This window comes from Dipteris shenzhenensis, chromosome 30 (genome assembly GCF_047967505.1).
Source record: "Dipteris shenzhenensis isolate YYH24624 ecotype China chromosome 30, Dip_SZ_1.0, whole genome shotgun sequence".
Classification (NCBI taxonomy): domain Eukaryota; kingdom Viridiplantae; phylum Streptophyta; class Polypodiopsida; order Gleicheniales; family Dipteridaceae; genus Dipteris; species Dipteris shenzhenensis.
Window position 1 is genome coordinate 44,240,270 of NC_141625.1, and position 24,050 is coordinate 44,264,319.

Consider the following 24,050-nt stretch of genomic DNA (forward strand, 5'->3'; position numbering starts at 1 on the left):
GTCAAGAAAGAGGGTATAAGGTTAGAGAGCTAACAAAGAGGTTAAGAAGGACACCTGGATTAAGTTAAATTTTTTGCAATTACCTTATTGCATTACGGGTATTTTCTTTAATTATTTGTGTGTGTACATAAGTAAAACACCTAACATGTCTAAAGACAATCTTCTGAAACTCTTCCAACAAATGCAAAAAAAGGGTCTGAAGCTGGAGTAAGGTAACTTTCATTGTCATTCTGCGTGCATGTTCCACCCTGGCAGCACCAGAGGAGGGTAAAACTATCCATTCATGCTTAGTAGCTTCTGGATATCAATGCGATGTCATTGTTGAGACTGCCCTTCTCAGTATGTATGGCAAGTGTGGCGTTTTACAGGATGCACACCGAGTGTTCGATAAAATGCCTTTTCGAGATGTTATTTCTTGGAATGCTTTGATGACAGTGTATATTGAACAAGGACATGACCGCAAAGCACTTCAAATATTTGAACACATGCTGCATGAAAATATGAAGCCAAACAAGGTCACCTTCATCAACATTCTGAGTGCATGCTGGAGCCTTTCAGCTTTAGCTGAAGGTCGAGCAATCCATGCATGCATTGCTGAGAGTACGTTACAGACTAATGTTGTAGTAAGGAATGCCCTGATTAATATGTATGGAAAATGTTGGGCTGTGGAGGATGCACGTTCAGTATTTGATAACATGGCCCAATGTGACATGGTCTCTTCATGATTATATCTACCATGCTTTTGTTTAAGAATTAGTTGCAGATTGTGACATTACCATCTCATATTAACCATGCAAAGCTTAAGTTTGGCCTTTTAGACAATATTTTTAAAATTTCATTATGCTGTTTTTTCGTATCCAATATTTGCAATTAAGTCAAACATGCATTCAGACAAAAGGTTTCAATTTTGGAACACATGGTAGCTATGCAATCAAATGGACAGTTCATTTGTTTTTTTATGGGCCGTTTTTTTTTTCCAGGTTTTCATGGGTCCATCGGGATGACCTTGTAAACCTTATCATTGAGTCCCTTTCAAATCCTGCTTATCAAGGTGCGAAAGTTTCCAGTCATTCTCAATTAATTTTTCCACTTGCTGATGCTAGGAAGACTTGAGAATGCCAAGAAGCTTGTTCAATGGCAATTCATTGATTCGGTTATTTGTCTGTATACGCTCTTTGCTAAGAGCACACGGTTTTGTTCGTTCTTTATAGTGAACGATTACTTCTAAACAGAGCTATCTCTCCAGTTGCACATTCCAGCCCTTGCAATCCGTAATGAAGGGAAAATTAAGATACCACCATGGACATTTTGTTTGGAAGGTTTGCTGATGTTCTTAAATAATCGTGCATCCTTGCTTCTATTTCCTAATTTTGATAAGATAAGCAGCTCAGTGAATGTCTCTAGAGTTTGCATGATCATTGGTACTTCTTCTTTGAATGACCTCGAATGGGATTTTCCATCATAAAAGTTCATGTCTTCTGCTCCCCTTAATCTCTTTGTCCTCCTTACATTTCTCTCCCTTGCTTGCTTTTGCAGAGACAAACTTGTCTTACCGATTTATGGTTTGAGATTTCATATCTTTTGGCCACCAATCACTTCTCATAATGGAAGATTGTGTGATAGAGTGGAAGCAAAATGTTAGGGGGGAGAGAGAGAGAGAGAGAGAAAGAAAAAAGATATATTAACGTCCACAGAAGGCCTCGCGGGCCTATGGGACAAAGTGACACCAAAGAGAAAAACTCATACAAGCCACAAGGGGCTGAGGAAAAGGGTGTGCAAAGACCCTTTGCTGAGTACTGTGCTGAACTAAAAAGAGCTCACTGGCTCAAACAAAAACAAGTACAGAAATAAATAAATATATCATATCATATCATGTGCTATCTGCTATCGGGAGCAGGCTGAGAAACGGAACTGGACTGGAAACTCAGAAACCGAAACCGGGCACTGTGGTGGCTCGTCTATGAGCAGTGAAAATGTCTCGAATCTGAGTCTGTCTGGTTGTCTCATATTGTGGCATCGGAGGGGGGCGTGGTCTCCTCGATCTGTGAACCCGCTGAGCTATGTTCAGAGTGACCCCTCGTCTCGGGCGGTCCCCTCTGAGGAAAGCTGTGATAGGGCGGACCTCAATCGAGTGTGCTCTGGGCAGTCTCGGTGTCATGGGTGGCCTCTGCAGTCCTCTCTCGATAATCCAGGCTGCCCGCATAGCAGCTAGCTCCTCCTCCACCCCACTGTGTCCTGGAGCTGACTCGAATGCATAAAAATCTGTGACGTGCCGCTGTCTGTGGTCAGCCTCTGCATTTTGTGGTGTGATCGCCTCCTCCTGCTCTCTGATCTGTTGTAGCAAGGTCTCCTTGTGTCGGCGCATCCCAAGTAGGTAGAGCCCAATGTAGACCTGGTCATGGAAATGGATCAAGCGTGATAGTGGGTTGAAGCCATTCGTGTCCTGATAGACGCAGTGGTATCGTCCCCGGATCTTGTAGTAGGTTGGGCAGGTGCAAAGAAAGTGTTCCTCTGTCTCAACCACTCCCAGTGTGCATAGTGTGCACCTCCGTTGCTCTCTAGGTATACGTGTTGCTCTCCCTGTCTCAATCCTCAGCTGATGGGATGAGACCCGCATCTGCCCAATGGCGATCCTCAGCGCATGTGAGACTCTTCTTTCCTCGAGATATAGGGGTTTGACAATGAATCCATCCTTTGAGACATTTAGGAAATTGTCACGGTAGAATTGTGTCTTGGTGGGGAGCACCTGAGCTCCCCCCCAAGCTTGAGACGTATGGAGCTGGAGTAGATCTAACCTTATGATACGGTTGATCTCATCTCGCGGGATCGACTCAGGGGGTGCATCCAAACTATATTGAAAGGGGGGTAGCCTATCCATATGAATCCCGTGTCGGGCAAACCATGTGGATATATGTGCATGTCATGTGTCTACCCCACCCTCAGCTAGTCATTTGGATGACTCTAGAGCCAGTCTCGGTAGTCTCCAATGGGGCAAGTCCCAGACTCCATGGATGAAAGTCACTATTTGAAAGATGGCATCAATCTGTAGTGGTGTCATGGCGAACTCTGCCTGTATTATCTCATGCGTGACTGAAGGCTTGCTCCGAATCATCCTAGATCCATGGTCACGTGTAGTCGCTCAAATGTCTTCCACATTGCTATTGGTAGATCACATCCCTAGAAAGGTGCTGCATACATGGCAGTCAGTCGCACTAGCGTATTGAAAAGTCAACACTTTGTCGGTGGATCCTGGAAGTGTGCCTGGAAACACTGCCTCTCCAATCGGGCTAGAGCACCCCATCCCCGTGTGAGTCGTGCCTGGGCTGCATGTGTCATAGTGAAAAGGGGTCGTGTGAAGACTACTCGCAAATATGTGTATGACTGCACTATCTCCATTGGCTTGGTTGGATAAGTGAAATTGAGTCGTCGGCTTACTGCGTATGAGTTGTTGAAGCCCATAACCTTGGTTTTCCCAAGGTTGACTGTCAGGTCTCTCTCTACAGAACACCTCTAGGGCCTCCAAGTGTCTGTGTAGCCCCTCCGCTGAGGATGAGATGAGGACTATGTCATCAGCGTATAGTAATATCTGTATCATGAGATCGGCCAGTGGTGATCCTTTGCCCCCTAGGCGGTCTATGAAGGAGGTGATCTCATCAATGTACAGCCTGAAGAGAGTCGGTGAGAGGGGACATCCCTGCTTCACTCCAATCGAACTCTCGACCCAATCCGATAGGCCTCCTAGGACACGAACTCGTCCTCTGATTGACTCATATGGGCTCATAACCCCCCATATCAGTGTCTCTAGAATCTGCAGCTCTTGTAACCTCATGATCATGCGGGATCGTGGGACAATGTCAAAAGCCTTTCAAAAGTCTACAAAGCATGTGTAGACTTCTAGTGTGTAGACCTCGCCTCCTCAATGATAGCCCTCAAAGTGAAGATGTGATCTAGGGTAGAGTGCTGTCTCCGGAATCCTGCTTGTCCTAGTGCCGGCTGCCCCCAAGCCTCTATATGACTACTGAGTTCCCTCTTTAGAACTGGTCCATAAATCTTGGCCAAAGTGTGGCCAATCATAAGGGTCCGATAGCTTCTCGTCTCCACAGGGTCCCCGGCTTTGTGTATCGGTATAATAGTGGTGGTACTCCAAGAAGGTGGAAATTTGTGACAAACAGCTCGGTTGAACATATGTGCTAGGATCGGGGCTAGGACCTCCTATCCATGTGCAAAGTGCTCAATCCAGAGGCCCTCGTGGTCTTGCGCTCTCCGATTGTGTAGACGGCGAAGTGCAGCTCGTACATTCTGTGTGGTGAACATATGACAAGTGGTGGGCCTAGGCGTGGAGGACATATCCGACGGTGTCTGCATCTGGGCATCATAGAGGGAGCATGCATATGTGTGCCACACATCTGGGTCGGAAATGGGGATAGGTGGCTTCCCCTCTGATAGAAATCCCCATCCAGTGGTCGGGTCTCCTCCTTGGAACGATCTAACAATTTCATCCATCCTATGTGTGAGGAAAGCCCGTCTCTTATGACGTGTCAGTCGTTGATAAATCCTCTGTGCTTTAGGTGGTGTCAGATGACTCAAAGTCTGCTGCTGTGTGAAGTGGGCTCTCGCCTCTCTGCACTCGTCGTCTAACCAAGGGTTTTGAGGCATCTTTCCATCTCTGGCCTGCCTGGATCGGGAGCGTCCTGTATCACTGAGACAAGGGTGTCGGAGGCATTGGTAAGGTCTATGTCATCCCTGAGTATAGCTGAGATCTCCCTTGCTAGATGGCTCATGTATACTGGGTCAAGAGCACGGTCAAAGTGGATTTGAGTGCGTGGGGGGAGCTTTCCCTGTGGTTGGCGTGGTGGTGGCGATATGGAAGGTCAAGTATGAGTGATGAGCTTCGAGTGGGGGGGGGTATGGCGAAGTCGTGTATCCGTGAGATAAAGTCTAGTGGGCCTAGTAGATAGTCCACTGTACTAGATCCACCACCATGTGGGAAGCAAGTGAGTCTTCCAGAAGATGGCCATCTGTGAAGGCCATTAAAGATGATCAGGTCGTGGATTGCCCCCAGCTCAAGCAGATGTCGTCCATACTGACACGTCCCAGCACTCCTGAAACCCCTGATCTGCAAAATAACCACACACAACATCAGAACTGAGCAGGCTGCTCACCACCCAACCGTGACATCTACGGGATGTGATCCCGAATCAGCTACTGGCACGAACTCCCAATCAGATCCTAACCAGCCTGGTGTCCCATACCACCAGGTGGCGCTGTGAAGCCTTGGATCTGCCACTGGGCCTTGGGCTACGCTAAGATGCAGGCGCGCGTCCGCGACACTATCCAGGATCAGACCTAGCACCTGGGAACGAGACTTGCTCCCAACTGCACACTGAGAACTGAACCACCTGGGCCTCTTTTATAGACTCGGGCCCCGGCGCCAAAAATAGCGAAGACCTATAAATAGTTCGTACCCTTGCCACTCAACCCGAGAATCAAGCCTGCCTAGCTCTAAGCCTCCCCAGGCTAACCTGAGCTAGTTCTGTGTACCTAGTACACGTCAGATACCAATCCGTGCACATGACATACTCCCCCTCCTCTAAGAACTCACTCCTGAGTTCGCTAAGAAATCCGGAAATGTTGTTTGGAGGTTGTGTAATGTCTCCCATGTTGCATCCTCCTCAACACGATGCTTCCACTTAATCTTGTATTCTGTGATAGTACGATTTCGAATCTGTCTTTCACGAAATTCAAGAATAGATTCAGGTTCGTGAGGAATAAAAGTCAAATCTGTAACTTCTATAATCTCATGAGGAGAAACAAGTTGATCATCTGCACCCAATACTTCTTTCAGTCTACTGACATGAAAGACTGGATGTACTTTAACATCAGGAGGCAATTCTAGTCGATATGCAACTGGTCCAATTCTTTTAATGACCTTGAAAGGACCACAGTATCTGGGGGATAATTTCGGAACCAAACCAGTACTTAGGCTCTTGGATTCCTTAGGAATTCTCAAATATACCATCGTTCCTTCAGAGAACTCTCTGGGTGAACGATGTCTATTAGCATAAAATCTGTCCCGATCTTGGGCACTTCTAATAGACTCCTTGGCAAACTGCAACATTTCCTGCATGTCTTGCAAGAAGTTCTTAGCAGCATCATTTTGAATCCCTTTTAATCCTACCATAACTGGTGACTTAGGTTGAAACCCGTACATAAGCATAAAAGGACTATAACCTGTACTAGAATGCTTTGCACTATTGTAAGCAAATTCAATCATGGGTAGATAATCTTCCCATGAAGACTGTCTCTTAGATACATATGCCCGAAGCATGTCTTCAACCAACTGGTTGACCTTTTCTGTACTGCCATCAGATTGTGCATGGTCCGAGGAACTCATACTTAGAGTAGTACAACTTCTCAAATACAAGTGTCCAAAAGTTACTTGTAAACTTTGAGTCCCTGTCATTGACTATGTCAGATGGCAAACCATACAGCTTGAACAAGTGGTCCACAAACTCGTGAGCCAACTGAACAGCTGAAATAGTTGTTCTTGTAGGTAAGAATCTAGCCATTTTTGTCAAACGGTCGACTATGACCCAAATAGAGTCATGACCCTTGCGCGTTCGAGGTAAACCAGTAATAAAATCCATGGAAATACTTTCCCATTTATTACCTGGAATCTGTAATGGCTGTAATAAGCCCGCGCTTCTAAGGCGTTCAGCCTTAGTAACCTGACAAACTCGGCAACCTACTACATAGTTCTCTATAAATGCACGCATCTTAGGCCAATAAAAGGTATGCTTCACAAGAGACAGAGTCCTATGTATACCTGGATGTCCCGCACTAGGAGCATCATGACACTCCCAGAGAATCTTGGATTTAAGTTCCAGAACATCAGGCACACAAATCTTTTCATTCCGGAACAGCAAGCCGTTCGCGAAAAAAGCGCCGTCTCTTCTCCTTCCCTGCTCGGGACTCCCCTTGAATCTGATCCCACTAACCCTTGAGCGTGTGAATGATCGTGCTCCAAATGTCTGCTAGGGTCTGGGTAGCAGAAGAAGCCTGATCTCCTAAGGTCTGCGTGCATCTGGAAGTCCAGATATGCCAGCCTGCAATACTCCCTATGATCTCCCAAACTGGGTGTTGAGTCATCGCTCCTGCATCTGTCTCTGTCAGATGCCAAGGGAAGCTGTCCATGTATGCCCAGGTGGCCTGCGTGATGAAGAAAACTGGATCCTGCCTAGAGAACTCATAAGCCAAGTGATGTCGCTGCACCAGCAAACGGCTCCCCAAGTGACCGGTCCTAGCTCGGGTGCAGCCCTCGCTAAGATCCCCATGACTCCCTTCCAAACTGTCTGAGCATGCGAGTAGCTCCAAAGGCAGTGCTTCAGGGACGACTCCTCCTGAAAACACATCTGGCAGTGCCCCTCCTACCCCATCTGCCTCAGCCAGCTGCCAACTGGTAGCCCCTTATGGGCCACCATCCCAAAGAAAGTAAGAGATTTTCCTCGGCCGCCAGCTTGCCCAAAGAGTCTTCCAGAATGTGCGAAGAAAGACCAGAGATATCCCTTGGGCATACCAACTATGTGCCTGTGTGGGTAGCCCGCGCTGGAGAGCCTCAAGAGCACGCCTACCAGTACGCGCACTGTAAGAGAAGAAGGGGGTAGGGTTCTCTGAGGTCTCCAATGGTGGCCAGCGCCACTCCTCTGGGTCCCACTCCACCTCTGTCAAGGAACGGCCCTCCCAGGTCGAGAGTCTCCAGTCCTGGTCCTGCATAATCAGGGGGTCTATATGCCACGTTTTCCCTTGCAGCCCTATGATGCGAAGGTGCTGCCAGGGAAGCTGGGGGTCAATCACGGCCTCTCTGCTCTAGAGGCGACTATCATCGGCGACGGAGAAGAAGTGAATCGAGGAGTCCGAGAAAAGGCCTACAACCACCAAAGGAATGCCACGGGGTGTGAATTGCCCTAGCCACCTCTCATCTCCCGGGAGGAGCTGTCTGGTGATCATGGGAATCCTCCAACCTGCAGGAATGGCAGCATCGATCTCCGCTCGCCGAGTCTGGATCTCACGTGCCGTACCTACTGCTGCTGCCAGCTCGCCTAGGCTCAGTTGGCTGTAGACGTCCCTCCAAACCTGGAGCGAGCGCACGGGCCCACGCGCCCAGAGCGCCCAAGGGATATGGGATCTCTCTCCAAGCTGGCGACCTGTATCATTTGTCACCTGCTTGCTTCAGATCAGGGGCTGTCTGTCTATCTCCTCTCGGCAACTAGGGGAAACCTGGGAGAGGCTGTGTCGCAAGTTCCTCCAGACCGAGACGAGGCTACGGAGGAAGGGGGAACGGGGCTGAGTCAGTGGGGCAGAATTGAAAATCCACAGGATAGATGGCTGCCAATCACCCCCTCTCTGGGGGGTACATGCGCTAAGACCATGCTGAAGCAAGAGCTTTCACGTCTGCCCTCCTAGGGTCAGACCGCGGATGACTAACTTGCCAAGTAATGCCCGACTCTGCAGTTCTGGATCTATGATGCCAAGGCCGCCCTCTGTCTGGGGGAGAATGACTGTTTGCCGGGCGATATGGGCTCTGGTGGTGCCGGAACCATCTGAGCCAGACCAAAGGAAGTTCCGCACCAGTCTCCTCAGCTGGGCTACACACGATCTCAAGAAACACCAGCAAGAGGCCACGTACGAAGCGGTGGCAAGAAGGACCTGGTTGACCACAAGGGCCCTGCCTGCCAAGGATAGCCGAGCCGTGCTCCAGAAGGCTAGCTTCCATCGTATGGAGACTAGGACCGGTAAGAACTGCTGAGCCGGCGTGATATTCAGGCCTACCTGGAACCCTAGTTGACGTGTCGTCTGTCCTCTAGGGATCCAGCGAAACCCCAGGAAAATACCCCACTGTGAGCTGGCTCTCGGATCCGTAAGAAAACCAACTAACTTATGCCAGTTGATTTTCGCCCCAACGGCTAGGCAAAAAACCTCTAAGATTTTGGTATTTCTGCGGATCAGCAGAGGTACTTCTGGAGGAGGCTCTGGAAATCTCACAGGAATAGAAAGATCACTATCTTCTTTTGGCTTTCTATCCATGGAGGGATTGCAGTGAACCTTTGGAGGTCCAAATTCGGAGCCGACCCTACTTGCCCTCGTTGCCTTTCTGCTTCGGAGTCTATTCAGCATTGCTTATGGAATTGCAGACTGGCGAGATTGATTTGGATGGGGATAGCCAGGATCTTCAGTCACTTTGCCCATTCCCCACTTTTTATGACTTGGGGCTCGGTGGTTTGGCTTTCTCTTACAGGACCTCAGGTTTTCTATGAGGGAGTTGACTCCTCTCGGGCCATTTCGGTTCGACGTCATCGGGTTGAGTTCTGTTCGTTGGATGTGGTACCACACCGTCCTTTTACAGCTGTACATGCCTCTGTGGATACTTCTTGGGAGATTCTAGCGAGCATAGCAGCCTGGCATATCTGGAGAGCCAGATGCACAGAGGCTATGGAGGGTACTCAGGTTCATCCCTCGCACACATTGGCTAGTATCTGGACAGACACATCGTACACACTCTGATGGCCGTATGGACGGGTATGCAGGGGGACTCCCATGCAGCCTCAGCTAGGAGGGCTTCTTTCTTCAGGGAATGGAAGGATTCTCCTTTCTTCTCTGAATCTTCTCTGAATCTACTACAGGGTTGAGATGGCACTTTCAGCTGCAGCCTTGGCTTCTTTCCACCTCACTCTGAGGGGTTTTTTTATTTATCCTCATGATTTCATGATGTATTTCGCTTTGAGCTTGCTCTCGCGGGTTTTTGTTCTTACTTAATAGAAGTCTTTTTCATGGAAAAAAAAAAAACCTCTAAGGACAGTCTCACTCGCTCCAATGACTCGATATCATCCTACACACATAGGGCTGTGTCGTCTGCATACTCGGAGTCCAGAAGTTCTGCATCGTCCCGATTAAGGAGGCGCATCCCTCGAAGACCAGTGGTACGGGCTTGTAGGAAGTGAGTCATGGCCTCCGCAAAAAATAGGAAGAGGTAGGGCGCAAACGGGCAGCCCTGACGCACCGAGTGCTCGAGGGTGAAATTTTCCCTACCTGCCGCTGATGATAACCCGGCTGGAGGCCGACCTGTACAGGCTAGCAATACCTCTGATCCACTCGTTCGGGAAACCGAACCGAGAGAGTGTACCTTCCAAGAAGAACCAGTCTACCCTGTCGTACGCCTTCTCAAAGTCAAGAAGGAGTATGGCAAGGTGCTGGCCACTGTGCTGGGCCCACTCCATCGCCTCTGAGAATGTGAAAATGTTGTCATCTTGGACAAAACCAGTCTGGGTGTCATGGATCAAGTCACGTAGCAAGGGGCGGATGCGGCTACTGATCATCTTGGCAAGGATTTTGTAGGCAGTCGGGAGGAGGGTGATAGGGCGCCACTGTCTGATCTCTTGACGGTCCCCCCCTTTGGGGATGAGGCAAATCAAGCCTGTTGCAAGGCTCTCTGGCATATGTCCACTGGGACCTGCTCCCAGAAGGCGGTGAAGAAAGCTATAGAGAGCCCATCCTCACCTGGGCATTTCTGCCCATCAATAGCGCTCACCGCATCCTGCATCTCTGCCACGGTGAAAGGGGCGAGAAGGGAATCACTCATGCTAGGCTGCACGAGCAACGGTGTATACCTCCACACCTCCTCCCTGCAACGGCGGGCACGAGGGTCTGGGGGCTCCTGCTGGAACAGGGATCTGTAGAAATCTGTCGCCAAGTCCCGGACCTCGTCTGGATCTGTCCTGACACTACCATCCTGCGCTCTAAGAGATTGGAGCTGTTCCCCTGCTGATCTCTGGCCATGAGTCCTGAAGAACTCTCTGCACATTCTGTTGCCTTTCCTAGCCCAAAAGGACTTGGAAGCATGAAACGAGAACTCTGAGCATCGCTGGGTGATCTCCTCTAGCATGGCTCGGGCTCTAAACTCCTACCGTTTGAGCTCCTCAGAGCCTGGAGAAGACTGCTGCATCCGCTGTATCGAGGCGAGATCTCGTCTGAGGCCCCTCTCCTTCGCCCACCACTGCTGCCTGACCTGGATTGCCTCCTGTTGATAGATGAGACTAGACTCGGCAAGAGCCTGAGCTACCTGTGCTGCCATATCCCCCATGGGGTCCCAATCCTGCTCTCACAGATCCACTATCCTACAACGAACCGCTGCTCTTTTTTTTTTTGCGCAAAAAGTAGTGCTACTTATATTGCTTGAAAACGAGAGTACAAGAGGGCCTAAAGGCCAGCAGGCTGCAATCACAAAATGGATACAGCCCGAGGAATCAAAATACTAATTACAAGCCTCTTAGGGCATAATCATCGGAGAGTAGAGAAACAGCCACGGTGGGGGGGAGTAATGCCATTGAAGACTCTGAGCAGAGTGCTGGAAGAACAGCTCTCGGTGGTCCTAGTCGTGAAGGAAGCGCCGTCTCTTCTCCTTCCCTACCCCGGACTCGCCCTGAATCTGATCCCACTGACCCTTGAGCGTGTGAATGATCGTGCTCCAAATGTCTGCTAGGGTCTGGGTAGCAGAAGAAGCCTGATCTCCTAAGGTCTGCGTGCATCTGGAAGTCCAGATATGCCAGCCTGCAATGCTCCCTATGATCTCGCAAACTGGGTGCTGAGTCATCGCTCCTGCATCTGTCTCTGTCAGATGCCAAGGGAAGCTGTCCATGTAAGCCCAGGTGGCCTGCGTGATGAAGAACACTGGATCCTGCCTAGAGAACTCATAAGCCAAGTGATGTCCCATCTCGGTGCTGCACCAGCAAATGGCTCACCAAGTGACCGGTCCTAGCTCGGGTGAGCCCTCGCTAAGTTCGCATGACTCCCTTCCAAACTGTCTGAGCATGCGAGCAGCTCCAAAGGCAGTGCTTCAGGGACGACTCCTCCCGAAAACACATTTGGAAGTGCCCCTCATGCCCCATCTGTCTCAGCCAGCTGCCAACTGGTAGCCCCTTGTGGGCCACCATCCAAAGAAAGTAAGAGATCTTCCTCGGCCGCCAGCTTGCCCAAAGAGTCTTCCAGAATGTGCGAAGAAAGACCAGAGATAGAAGACTTGTCCTGTGTTGCAAGTGACTCGAACAGGCTCACTGGTATAGAAGACTTGTCTTGTGTTGCAAGTGACTCAAACATGGGCATACCAACTATGTGCCTGTGTGGGTAGCCCGCGCTAGAGAGCCCCAAGAGCACGCCTACCAGTACGCGCACTGTAAGAGAAGAAGGGGGTAGGGTTCTCTGAGGTCTCCAATGGTGGCCAGCGCCACTCCCCTTGGTCCCACTCCACCTCTGTCAAGGAACGGCCCTCCCAGATCAAGAGTCTACAGTCCTGGTCCTGCATAATTAGGGGGTCTATATGCCACGTTATCCCTTGCAGCCCTATGATGCGAAGGCGCTGCCAGGGGAGCTAGGGGTCGATCACGGCCTCTCTGCTCTGGAGACGGCTATCATCAGCGATGGAGAAGAAGTGGATCGAGGAGTCCGAGAAAAGGCCTGCAACCACCAAAGGAATGCCACGGGGTGTGAGCTGCCCTAGCCACCTCTCATCTCCCGGGAAGAGCTGTCTGGTGATCATGGGAATCCTCCAACCTGCAGGAATGGCAGCATCGATCTCCGCTCACCGAGTCTGGATCTCACGTGCTGTACCTACTGCTGCTGCCAGCTCGCCTGGGCTCAGCTGGCTGTACACGTCCCTCCAAACCCGGAGTGAGCGTGCGGGCCCACGCGCCCAGAGCGCCCAAGGGATATGGGATCTCTCTCCAAGCTGGCGACCTGTATCATTTGTCACCTGGCTGCTCCAGATCAGGGGCTGTCTATCTATCTCCTCTCGGCAGCTAGGGGGAACCTGGGAGAGGCTGTGTCGCAACTTCCTCCAGACCGGGACCAGGCTACAGAGGAAGGGGGAACGGGGCTGAGTCAGTGGGGCAGAAGTGAAGATCCACCGGATAGATGGCTGCCAATCACCCCCTCTCTGGGGGGTACACGCGCTGAGACCATGCTGAAGCAAGAGCTTCCACGTCTGCCCTCCTAGGGTCAGACCGTGGATGACTAACTTGCCAAGTAATGCCTGACTCTGCAGTTCTAGATCTATGATGCCAAGGCCGCTCTCTGTCTGGGGGAGAATGACCGTCTGCTAGGCGACCCGGGCTCTGGTGGTGCCGGAACCAACTGAGCCAGACCAAAGGAAGTTCCGCACCAGTCTCCTCAGCTGGGCTACACACGATCTCGAGAAACACCAGCAAGAGGCCACGTACCAAGCGGTGGCAAGAAGGACCTAGTTGTTCACAAGGGCCCTGCCTGCCAAGGATAGCCGAGCCGTGCTCCAGAAGGCTAGCTTCCGTCGTATGGAGGCTAGGACCGGTAAGAACTGCTGAGCCGGCGTGATGTCCAGGCCTACCTGGAATCCTAGGTAACGTGTCGTTTGTCCTCTAGGGATCCAGCGAAACCCCAGGAAAATACCCCATTGTGAGCTGGCTCCCGGATCCGTAAGAAAACCAACTGACTTATGCCAGTTGATTTTCGCCCCAGCGGCTAGGCAAAAAACCTCTAAGGACAGTCTCACTCGCTCCAGTGACTCGATATCATCCTGCACATATAGGGCTGTGTCGTCTGCATAATCGGAGTCCAGAAGTTCTGCATCGTCTCCAATAGGGAGGCGCATCCCGCGAAGACCAGTGGTACGGGCTCGTAGGAAGTGAGTCATGGCCTCCGCAAAAAATAGGAAGAGGTAGGGCGCAAGCGGGCAGCCCTCACGCATCGAGCGCTCGAGGGTGAATCTCTCCCCCATCCTGCCACTGATGATAACCCGGCTGAAGGCCGACTTGTAGAGGCTAACAATACCTTTGATCCACTTGTCCGGGAAACCGAACTGAGAGAGTGTACCTTCCAAGAAGGACCAGTCTACCCTGTCGTACGCCTTCTCAAAGTCAAGAAGGAGTATGGCAAGGTGCTGGCCACTGTGCTGGGCCCACTCCATCGCCTCTAAGAATGTGAAAATGTTGTTATCTTGGATAAAACCAGTCTGGGTGTCATGGATCAAGTCATGTAGCAGGGGGCGGATGCGGCTACCGATCATCTTGGCGAGGATTTTGTAGGCAGTCGGGAGGAGGGTGATAGGGCGCCACTGTCTGATCTCCTGACGGTCCCCCCCTTTGGGGATGAGGCAAATCAAGCCTGTCGCAAGGCTCTCTGGCATTTGTCCGTTGGAGAAGATATGTTGGAAGGCTGCGAGCAAGGGCTAGTGGACGCTCCCAGAAGGTGGTGAAGAAAGCTCTAGAGAGCCCATCCTCACCTGGGCATTTCTGCCCATCAATAGCGCTCACTGCATCCTGCATCTCTGCCACGGTGAAAGGGGCGAGAAGGGAATCACTCATGCTAGGCTGCACGAGCAATGGCGTATACCTCCACACCTCCTCCCTGGAACGGCGGCCATGAGGGTCTGGGGGCTCCTGTTGGAACAGGGATCTGTAGAAATCTGTCGGCAAGTCCTGGACCTCGTCTAGATTTGTCGTGACACTACCATCTTGCGCTCTAAGAGATCGGAGCTGTTCCCCTGCTGACCTCTGGCCATGAGTCCTGAAGAACTCTCTGCACATCCTGTCGCCTTTCCTAGCCCAGAAGGACTTGGAAGCATGAAACGAGAACTCTGAGCGTCGCGATCTCCTCTAGCATGGCTCGGGCTCAACCTCCTGCCGTTTGAGCTCCTCAGAGCCTGGAGAAGACTGCTGCATCCGCTGTATCGAGGCAAGATCTCGTCTGAGACCCCTCTCCTTCGCCCACCACTGCTGCCTGACTTGAATCGCCTCTTGCTGACAGATGAGACTAGACTCGGCAAGCGCCTGAGCTACCTGTGCTGCCATATCCCCCATGGGGTCCCAATCCTGCTCCCACAGGTCCACTATCCTGTTGCGAACCGCTGCTTTGGAGTAGATGGAGTCTGGGATCCGGCATGAGTGTGGAGGTGAGGAGTGAGAGGCTGAGTCCAGGACTAGGATGACTGGGGCATGGTCAGAAAGTGTCGTCCATGGAACCACTCCTGACTCTCCACCTCTGCCAAGCGCCCAATCGCTGACATAGAAATGGTCCAACCGCTCCAGAAGTCTGCCTCCCTCCCTCGTGTAACCCCAAGAGAAGTCCAGACTCCCTGTCCATCTGCAAAAGGAAGGCTCCCTTCAGCTGTCCCGACCTCCCACTGCGAACAGGAAGGAGTCCCAATTTGCCTGCTCCGCTTGAGCTATACCGAGGAACTCTGGGCCCCGTCCCTGCTGATCCTCTAATGTCTCAAGGTTATTGAAGTCCCCTCCTACAATCCAAGAATCCATCTCTGGCAATAAGTCTGTCAAAGAGCTCCAGAAAGCGGCTCTCCGTCTGAGGTCGGTCGGGGCATAGATATTAAGGATGCTGATGCGGGATCCCTCAATATTCAAGCCCACCCAAAGCGCTCGTCTTGGGATCAGGGTGCCAAAACCACACATGTTGAACCAGAGAAGCGTCGATGGAGGTACAGACACCCCCGCTCCTCCCCTGCTCGCCAATCGAAGGTTCCCAGTAGGTGTGGGAGCGTCCTGTGAGGACCTTCCCACAATTACTGGTTTGAGAAGCCGAAAGCTTGTGTTCCTGCAATAGGAGCACATCTACCCTTCCCACCAAGGCTGGCTGGAGCTCCTATATGAGCACCATCTTCCTGGGGCCGCGGGTTCCTGATGAGTGGAACCCGTTGACGTTCCAAGAGATAATGTGTATACTCATGAAGAGGGGAGATGGGCCACAAACAGCTATCTGCTTGCGGTCGATGTCGAGGTGGTCGGAGGATGTCCAGGGTGCAGATGAAGGCGCTTCTGTGAGGGTTTCGAAGGAGAGGCCGGATCATCGGACCCATCCTCTAAAACCTTCAACAGAGGGGAGAGGCCCTTCGTCCCATGGTGGTAAGCTCTCTCTAACCAACTTGACGCCTCTGCCAGGGAAATACTGTAGAAGCCCGCTACCTCTGAGGTCCTCCACAGGCGGAGCCCTTCCGCGTAGACCCACTCCAGAGGCGGCCGAATAATGACCAAAAGGCAAAATCGTTTGGCGCTGTGGCGCCATCTCAGACGAACGTCACCCTCCTTCCACTGCTGCTGAAGAAGCTCCGCTGCTGTGCTACCGATCCAGTCTTGCACCTGCTCCTGGGACTGATCTCGAATTGTCTCCGAAACATTTTCATTCGTCCATTGCTCATTCCCGTCACTGGTGATAGTGAAGGAATAGCTAGGACCATCGTGGGGAGCAAGGACAGACAACTTACCCTCCGCCCCCTTTCGGAGGAAGAAGATGCTGATGTCTAGGCATGCAGGGAAGGAGCCAATACCCGCTGCATCCAAATAATCCCAAGGTCTTGCTTGGTAAAACTCCAAAGGTAGAGCTCTAGGAGGTGCCCTTGGGTGTGGGGATGAAGATGAGGAGTCTAAACCAGAGAGAGGGGTGCTCGCTGTCGAACAAGCTGGAGTGGTGCTGGCCATCTGCGGGGAAGGGCCTCTCCCCTCCGTTGGGCCAGGAGGGATAGGTGCGGGGGAGGTCTGTGCTGGCTTCGGGGCCGCAGGTGGTGCAGGCGGAGAGGGGGGCTCCCTCGGGATCATGCTCGAGGGAGAGAGGGGAGCAGAAACCACCGGTGCTAGGGGGGATCCTGGAGGGGGTGGAGGTAGGGCGACCGAGGAGGAGGGGGGAGGGGAGGGAGGGCGGGGTGAAGGATGAGGGGGAGGCTGGCTGATCTTCTCCTTCCCTTTCTCCTTCCCCTTACTAGGCTGCTGCTGATTGGTGACCACAGGGGGGGGCTCTTGCTGTAGATGGGAAGGCTTTTTTGGTCCTGCTTTGTTTCCTTTCTGTTTTCTTTTGACCTTAGTCGAGCCTTCCCCTTTGGGAGGGGGTGTCGTTGCCTAGCGGGGGGGATCCTGAGTTGCCTGGATGGGGGCCTTTTGAGGTTCTGTCCTCGTGAAGCGAGGGCAGGAGCGCGCCTGATGCTCGAAGCCGTGGCATCTCAGACACTGATCTGGGCGACCAGAGACCATAATGCGCCGCGTCACCACACCTGTGTCCGTCTCAATCTCGAACTACGAGGGGATACTTTGCGGATCTAGGACTGCCACTTTGGCATGTGGCACCCCTTGGGCTGCCGCTGCATCAACGAAGGTGTCTTGCATGAGCCAGCCAAAGTGCGCCCCCATGTCCTTGATGATCGGGCGAAGCTCGGTTGCGAGGCCTGGGAAAATGAGGGTAACTAGATGGCGAGGAATGCGGAAGCGGGCATCGAAGTCCGCTACACTGAAACCCCTATACCATGGGACCATAAGGATGATCTTCCCACCCACAGAAGTAGGGGACTGTTTGACCATATCGCTCACAGCCTGTGCTGAGGAGAGCTTGAGCGAGAAGATACCACGTCCCATGAGTGCAACCTCCTCAATGCGGCTGTCCTCAAGGTAGAGGGTGGACTGCAACCAGTCCCTGATGTCTGCTCGTGAAGGGGCGTAGCCAATGACTCTCCCATAAATGGATGTCTGGGAGAAGTCCATGGCAGCTTGCTTCACCAAGGAGACCTGATGCTCTGTCAGTGTTATGCGGTAGGCTGATGGAGGGGGGGGTCCGTCTGGGCCACCGGTTCCGGGCTCATGGCCGCCATACCGCACCGACAAACTGCGAACGCTCCAAAGGCGGGGGAATGAAAAGGAAATGGTAGAGACGAAGGAGGAGGGAGTGGTACGGAGGCGGGGGAGAAAAGGAGGGATGGAGAGGTACGGGGAAGCGGGGGGGGGAGAGGTGGTGGAGAGGGAGCGGGTGGCGGAGGGGGAAGGAAGGAGTAGGGAGGGGGGGGGGCAGCGCAGCGCAGGGCGGGGAAGAGGAGGAGAGAAAGGGAGGGGGTGTGGCAGCACAGCACGAGAGGGGGCGGGGAGGAGAGGCGAGGAAGGAGGGGGAGGGGGGGGGGCAGCATTGTGCAGCAACAGGGAGGGGGCAGGGGGGGTGGTAGCGCAACGCGAGGGGGGGGAGGCGGGGAGAGGACGGAGGGGCGGAGAGGGGAGGAGAGGTGGGGGGGTGGCGGGCGGAGAGGGAAGAGAGGGGGACGGAGGGGCGCGGCGGGAGGCGACGGCGAAAGAGGAGAGGGAGGGGGCCGCGCAGCTCGAGAGGGGGGTAGACGGGAGCGGGGGAGGGGAGGGGGCATTCGCAAGAGCTTTTATCATTCCTTCTTGTAGAAACTCGTAGTTTATGCTAGAGATAGCATCTAATGCTAGGCTAGGCTAGATCTAGAACCTAAAGCTCTGATACCATTTGTAAGATCCTGTAGGATAGAATAGATGCATCTTGCAAGAGGTGTGAGAGCACAATGAAAGAAAGATGGTAGATCTCTATTATGATTGTGAGAGAGAGGACTCTGTCTTATAGAAAGGGGGAGAAGGTAATACCTCCCTACATAGTGGCAATCAGCCCCTACATAAGTGGGAATCAATCCCTACATCAGTGGGATTGCCTTTGTCTTACATCATCACTTAGGTCACACACTAGACACATCATAGCACTTGATGTGCCTTTACAACACACACAAACACACATGTGACTCCCCTAGATGCACACATGCACCATAGAGCAAGCCCTTGATCATACTTACCCCAACATTTTAGGGGAACAAATTCGGTGCACCAAAAGCAGTATGAGACTTTTTCTGCCATGTTTGGAACACCAAAAAATATTCGTAATGACAGACATAAAGGAATCAAGATCTGCCTTGGTGAACATGATCAAAGGCAAATAAAATTGAATGTATACCACAAGAATGGACTGCACTATTCGAAGACGAACATGTAAAGGCCAGGTTGTCAATTTCCAATATTCAAGCTTTTTCCTGAGCTTGATTATATAGATATGAAGGAGCAGATATCTTGTTTGAAATGTAGACTAGGGCAAGCCATGGAAGCTGAATAAAAGAGGCAATGGAAGCAAAAACAAGATGCTGAAGTGTATCGCTGCAAATCTACTCTTCCTATGCTTCACGACATGGATCATTTAGTAACTATAGGTGCTTTGCATGGTTTGGAGATGTATGGCAGAAGACCGTTGATAGCGCAAGCATATGCTGATGATTCCTTTCTCTTGCCTTGTAATATGGGAAGGGATCTTCCATGCTTCATGCATACGGTATCTTTATATGGGATGCTGTTGGTCTGCACGTAAATTTTCAGAAATCTAAGCTTCTTCCTCTCCATGCGAAAGATTGGCATCATATCCTATGTCGTGGAGACATTGTTTTGCCAACAAAGCTAGTATGTCATCTTGGTTACCCTCTAAGGTGGACAAGTAGTTGTTGCCAGAAAATGGATTGGGTATTTGATGATCTGAAGAAGAAATTGGAATACTGGAAATTGGCTACCTCGCCTTTGCATGTGCGGTTTCGCATAGTCCAGTCGATTCTGGTTGCCTAAATGCAGATTTTTTTGCCCTTGATGATGTTTTCTATGTAGGCCACTCTATGGGCTATCCATTTGTGCCACTTATTCCTTGGTATGTGCCTTGTAGGCCTAGTTATAAGCAGTTAGGACACTTGGTACAGTTAGTACACGTACCGGCTAGGACACCTTGTCCTAGGGTTTTGTTAAGTTGGGTGTACCTTGCAGTGATTTGCAGCAATACACTTCATCATCTCGTTTTTGCTTCCATTGCCTCTTTTATTCAGCTTTCATTGCTTGCCCTAGCCTACAGTGGTATCAGAGTAGGTTAGGGATCCTTTCCCTCAGCCATTGACAGCTTTTCCAAGCTGTTTGGCAGCCATTCTCACCTCTCTACTTGCTGATCGGCTCTTCTTGAGGGCATTTACTACAAGCTGAAGTGGTTCAAGGCTGTTTCAAACAGTGCCATCACCGGAAAACACCTTTTTGGGGCTCCTCTAGAAAAGGCCCATCTAGTGTATGCATCTGCTGCTGTTTTTTTGGCACTCCCTCAGCATTTTCGGTGCCTTCCAGCCTGCTGCAGCTGTGTAAGGGTCATTAATTGAAGTCGCCTCCACACGGTACAGCTGTATGGCACATTTATTACATGTTTGGAGCAATACGGAGCTGTACGGTGTTGTTTCAGAGCTTTTTCCAGGTCTACAGCAGCTGCCTTGCCACACGTGTGAATTTCGCCACCTTTTGGAGCTGCCTCGTGAAGTGTGCCTGCATTCTCAAGCCCTACATCAGCCGATTTTCAGTTTTGGGGCCTGCTGCTACATTTTTGAGTGCCGACAGCCACCGAAATCAGGGTTAGGAGCTTGCTGCTGCCCTCCGGAGACCTCTCCTTGAGCCCATTTGCTCTCATTTTCCATCCCCTTGCCTCAAGCTGCGAGATTGTCTCCTTTAGTTCCTGCTGCACTCATTTGGAGGTGCTCTCCTCCTTGTGGGAGCACATTCTCTTGCTGCACTTCCAATTCCCAGCCTTCTCTTGGCACCCTTCATTGCCATTTGATGTCCATTTCATCTCTCCTCCAAGGGTGACTACCTGTGTTCGATTTGGAGCATTTTCTTGCTGTATTTTTTGTCTACATCGCTTGGTAAGCTTCTATCGCATTGATTCCTTTTCACTTCCAGCAAAACAATCCTTTCTTTGCTTTATTGGCATTGTGGAAAGCCCCCGTGTATTGCCTTGGAAGGCCTCGTGTTGCCTTTTGGGAATCTTTTTGCAGTAGGTACATCTTTTGATAGCCACGCATTTGCAGTGAAAAGCTTTGAAGCTTGAGCAAGTGAAAGGCATTGGGCAAGTTGCCATTACTTCTATTTTTGGTGGTCTAGTCACACTAGACAATGTAATTTATTTACCAAGCATCCACAAAAACCTCATATCCATTTCAACCATAGCTACTTGTGGATATCAGGTTCTCTTTGATGGTGTTAGGTGTGCAGCCTATGATGCTACATATCCCTTTACCATGGTGTTGATTGGCACATTGACTAGAGGGCTCTATAGACTTGCTGCATATGATAGATGCTTGGATGATGCTGGACTTGCAGATGCAGATGCCTATGCTGTTGATGCTTCTACCATGGCAGATACTCATTTGTGGCATGAGAGGTTTAGACACCTCAACTTTGGGGTCTGGTGAAGTTACAAAAGGATGGTATGTTTGTTGATCTTCCTAAAATGCATATGCCTTCAAAGCATGTCTGTGAAGCATGCTTGCTTGGAAAAATGCACAGCTCTGCATTTCCCAAGGATGGGAGAGTTGGTGCCTCTCGCAAGCTGTATTTGATTCATAGTGATGTTTGTGGACCCATGCAGGTTGCAGCTCTTGGGGGATTTTACTATTTTGTCACCTACATTGATGACTTCACCAGATATACTTGGATTTTTGCCTTGAAATCCAAATATGAAGTTTTTGCATGTTTTAGACATTTCATTACCTTGGTAGAGAATGAAAGCGGGCTGAAAATTGCCCACATTAATACGGACAGGGGGGGTGAATATACTTTTTTGGCCTCACGTGGCATACATCACCAATGCACTGTGCCCTACACTCCTCAACAGAATCCCGTGGCTGAGAGAAAGAATAGATTAGTCATGGAGATGGCTAGGCGTATGTTGAAAGGCAAGCATTTGCCTAACAAATTGTGGTTAGATGCCGTTATGTGCGCAAATTATATCTTGAACAAATGTCCCACAAAGGCATTGAAAACCATCACACCTTATGAGGCTTGGATAGGTCATAAGCGATGATAAAGCTAACAAATGCATTTTTATTGGATATAGCTCAGAGAGCAAGGGCTACAAGCTCTACCAGCCCCACACAGTCAAGGTTTTTGTCAGTAGGGATGTTGTCTTTGATTCTATGCCTATGCTGGACTGTCAAACTCCCATGATGCCTTTGTTTCCCATGATGATGTCACATCTGACATTACTCTCCTTCCTGTATTGGTCATTTGCAGCCGCATGTGCAGTCTAAAAATCAGCATGATTTACAGCCTGATATGCCTCAGATCTTGACAAGCCTATGCGCTTGTTCTCAAGTACCTACCTGATAAAATGGTACCTAACCTCAATGTTATCAGGCACAAACAAGAACTTACTATTTAGTCTGCGCTATCGACTACGTATGGGTTGTGTGGGGGTGTGGGCAATATTAGAAGTGCATTTAAATGTTGTGCTTTCAAAGTGGGCTATTTAATTCGACATTCTTGCCCTTCTTTATAACAAAGCATTGGTTACGATTTTGGAAGTACTGACAGATGTGTGTTGCAAAGCAGGGGTTATCAATGGAACTGCTCCCAACCCAGTTAGATTTTCTGAAATGTGTGATAACTTGGGAAGTGTGTTAGGCCGACCTTCTTGGCTGCCTGTCCCAGATCTTGTTCTGCAAGCTTTACTTGGTGAGGGTGCTTCTGTGGTAAGTCATCTGATCTTATGACAATTTTTCCTATTATCATGTAGTGCAATTTTGACTTCACTGTGTACGGCAAAGAAACTTCTTTGATTAGAACAAAGATTTCTTATTAGAAGTCTTTGTTGGCAGGTCCTTGATGGTCAACGTGTTTTGCCAAAAAGAGCTTTACAATTAGGGTTTAGGTTCAAATACCACTACATTACCGATGCTTTGAAGGCAATTGTTTCTTCGTAAGAAAATGAGTTCTTCCAACACTATTCTTTATTTTTGGATGCTGATTGTCATTGCTAGCATGTGAAATAACACCTTGAAGATTTCAATTTCATCACAATGCTTGCTGCCTCCCATTCAAAGTCAAGTTATACAAGTGTCTTAGTATGCAAAGTCCAAAAATGCATTGAAGGGCCCTGGCCGTTTGGGATCTCACAAACTGTATTTTGTACAAGATATTATATCATTTAGAGGGAAATCTTGAATATATCACAAGATTCATCATTATCGCCCACATAAGACTTCCTGGTCTTTTGAGAAATATATCTGTGCTTATACTTTTTACTTCTGACCTGATGTGAGATCAAAGACGAAAGGACATGGATGAGAAGCAACAATTCAGAAAACAATGAAGCATAGTAGAAGATGTAAAAATGTGGGTTTTCTTGTCTTGCGCAAAATCAGGGCGGCCATGTCTTGATGAGTTTTTCTGGTTGCATCGTACGGCGCACTGAAGTTGTACAATTACCACTTGGGCACCTCTTGGTTCAGATGCCAGTTGTCCTAACCGGCATATGATATCCAATTTTTATTATGTGTTTCCGTATCTATATCTTTAGCATTAGAATACTTTCAAACCTTTAAAGATTCAGATAGATTAAAGTTATGCTCAGGTGGTAGATATAAGCTATTCTTTGGTGATAAATTGGCCCCTTTAGCTACCTTCTCGAGTTTTTCCTTTTGCCTGAATAAGATCACTTTTGCAGCATTTACATAGTTGCAAACCTTTATTCAGGCAGATTATAGTCTTCTGCTGATATAAGCTATTCTTTCATTTTTTTGGATGGAATATTGGCCCATCCAGCTACCTTGTCCAGTTTCTTTCAGTGCTGCCAACAGAGTAGTGTTGTGTTCAAGTGGTGTGTTTTTAGAGGATGAGTTTTGGAATGTTCCTGGATTCATCTAGGTATATTGTGTTCAAGTGGTGGAAGCTAGTGGTTCATTTCATTGGTGGCTTATTGGCCAGTCCAGCCACCTTCACCCCTTTTTCCCAGTGCTGCCAACTGAATTGCAAAACAATGTTCATATCTGACACTGACTTTGGGACTAAGCATTTTGACTGATTGGAGTTACAAAGGTGCATCCGAAAGGCTGGCAAATAGATGGCACAAAGGGAGACATGCAGCAGTTGGAGGCAGAGGTGAATGCATACACATTTCCAGTCTCATGGACAAAAAGACTCTTTCAGAAACATCTTTGCAAATTTTATGACGATCAACAAAACAAGCTGCACATGCTGTGTTTTCTTCTTCTTGTAAAGCCTCGTACAATTTATTTCATCCAAAACAAGGCCATTCAAACTTCAGTCTCTTGAAATGAGGGTGGCCTGCTGCTTTTGCAGAGCAGAGGATCCGAATGTTCCACAAATCACAAAGGTTCTGCAAGCTCTTAT

The 24,050-nt window shown here is 50.0% G+C and overlaps 1 protein-coding gene across 2 annotated transcripts in view; it reads left to right on the top strand.

The window, feature by feature from the left end:
• SULA (NAD(P)-binding Rossmann-fold superfamily protein) overlaps window positions 1-23,303 on the top strand; it is a 68,470-nt gene extending 45,167 nt beyond the window's left edge. For both annotated transcript variants that reach the window (XM_087401544.1, XM_087401545.1), the window contains exons 11-13: window positions 981-1,051; window positions 22,251-22,390; window positions 22,517-23,303. In XM_087401544.1, coding sequence (XP_087257670.1) covers window positions 981-1,051; window positions 22,251-22,390; window positions 22,517-22,621 — 316 coding nt within the window. In that variant the 3' untranslated portion in view covers window positions 22,622-23,303. The remainder of the gene's footprint in view (window positions 1-980; window positions 1,052-22,250; window positions 22,391-22,516) is intronic.
• Window positions 23,304-24,050: the final 747 nt, after the last annotated feature.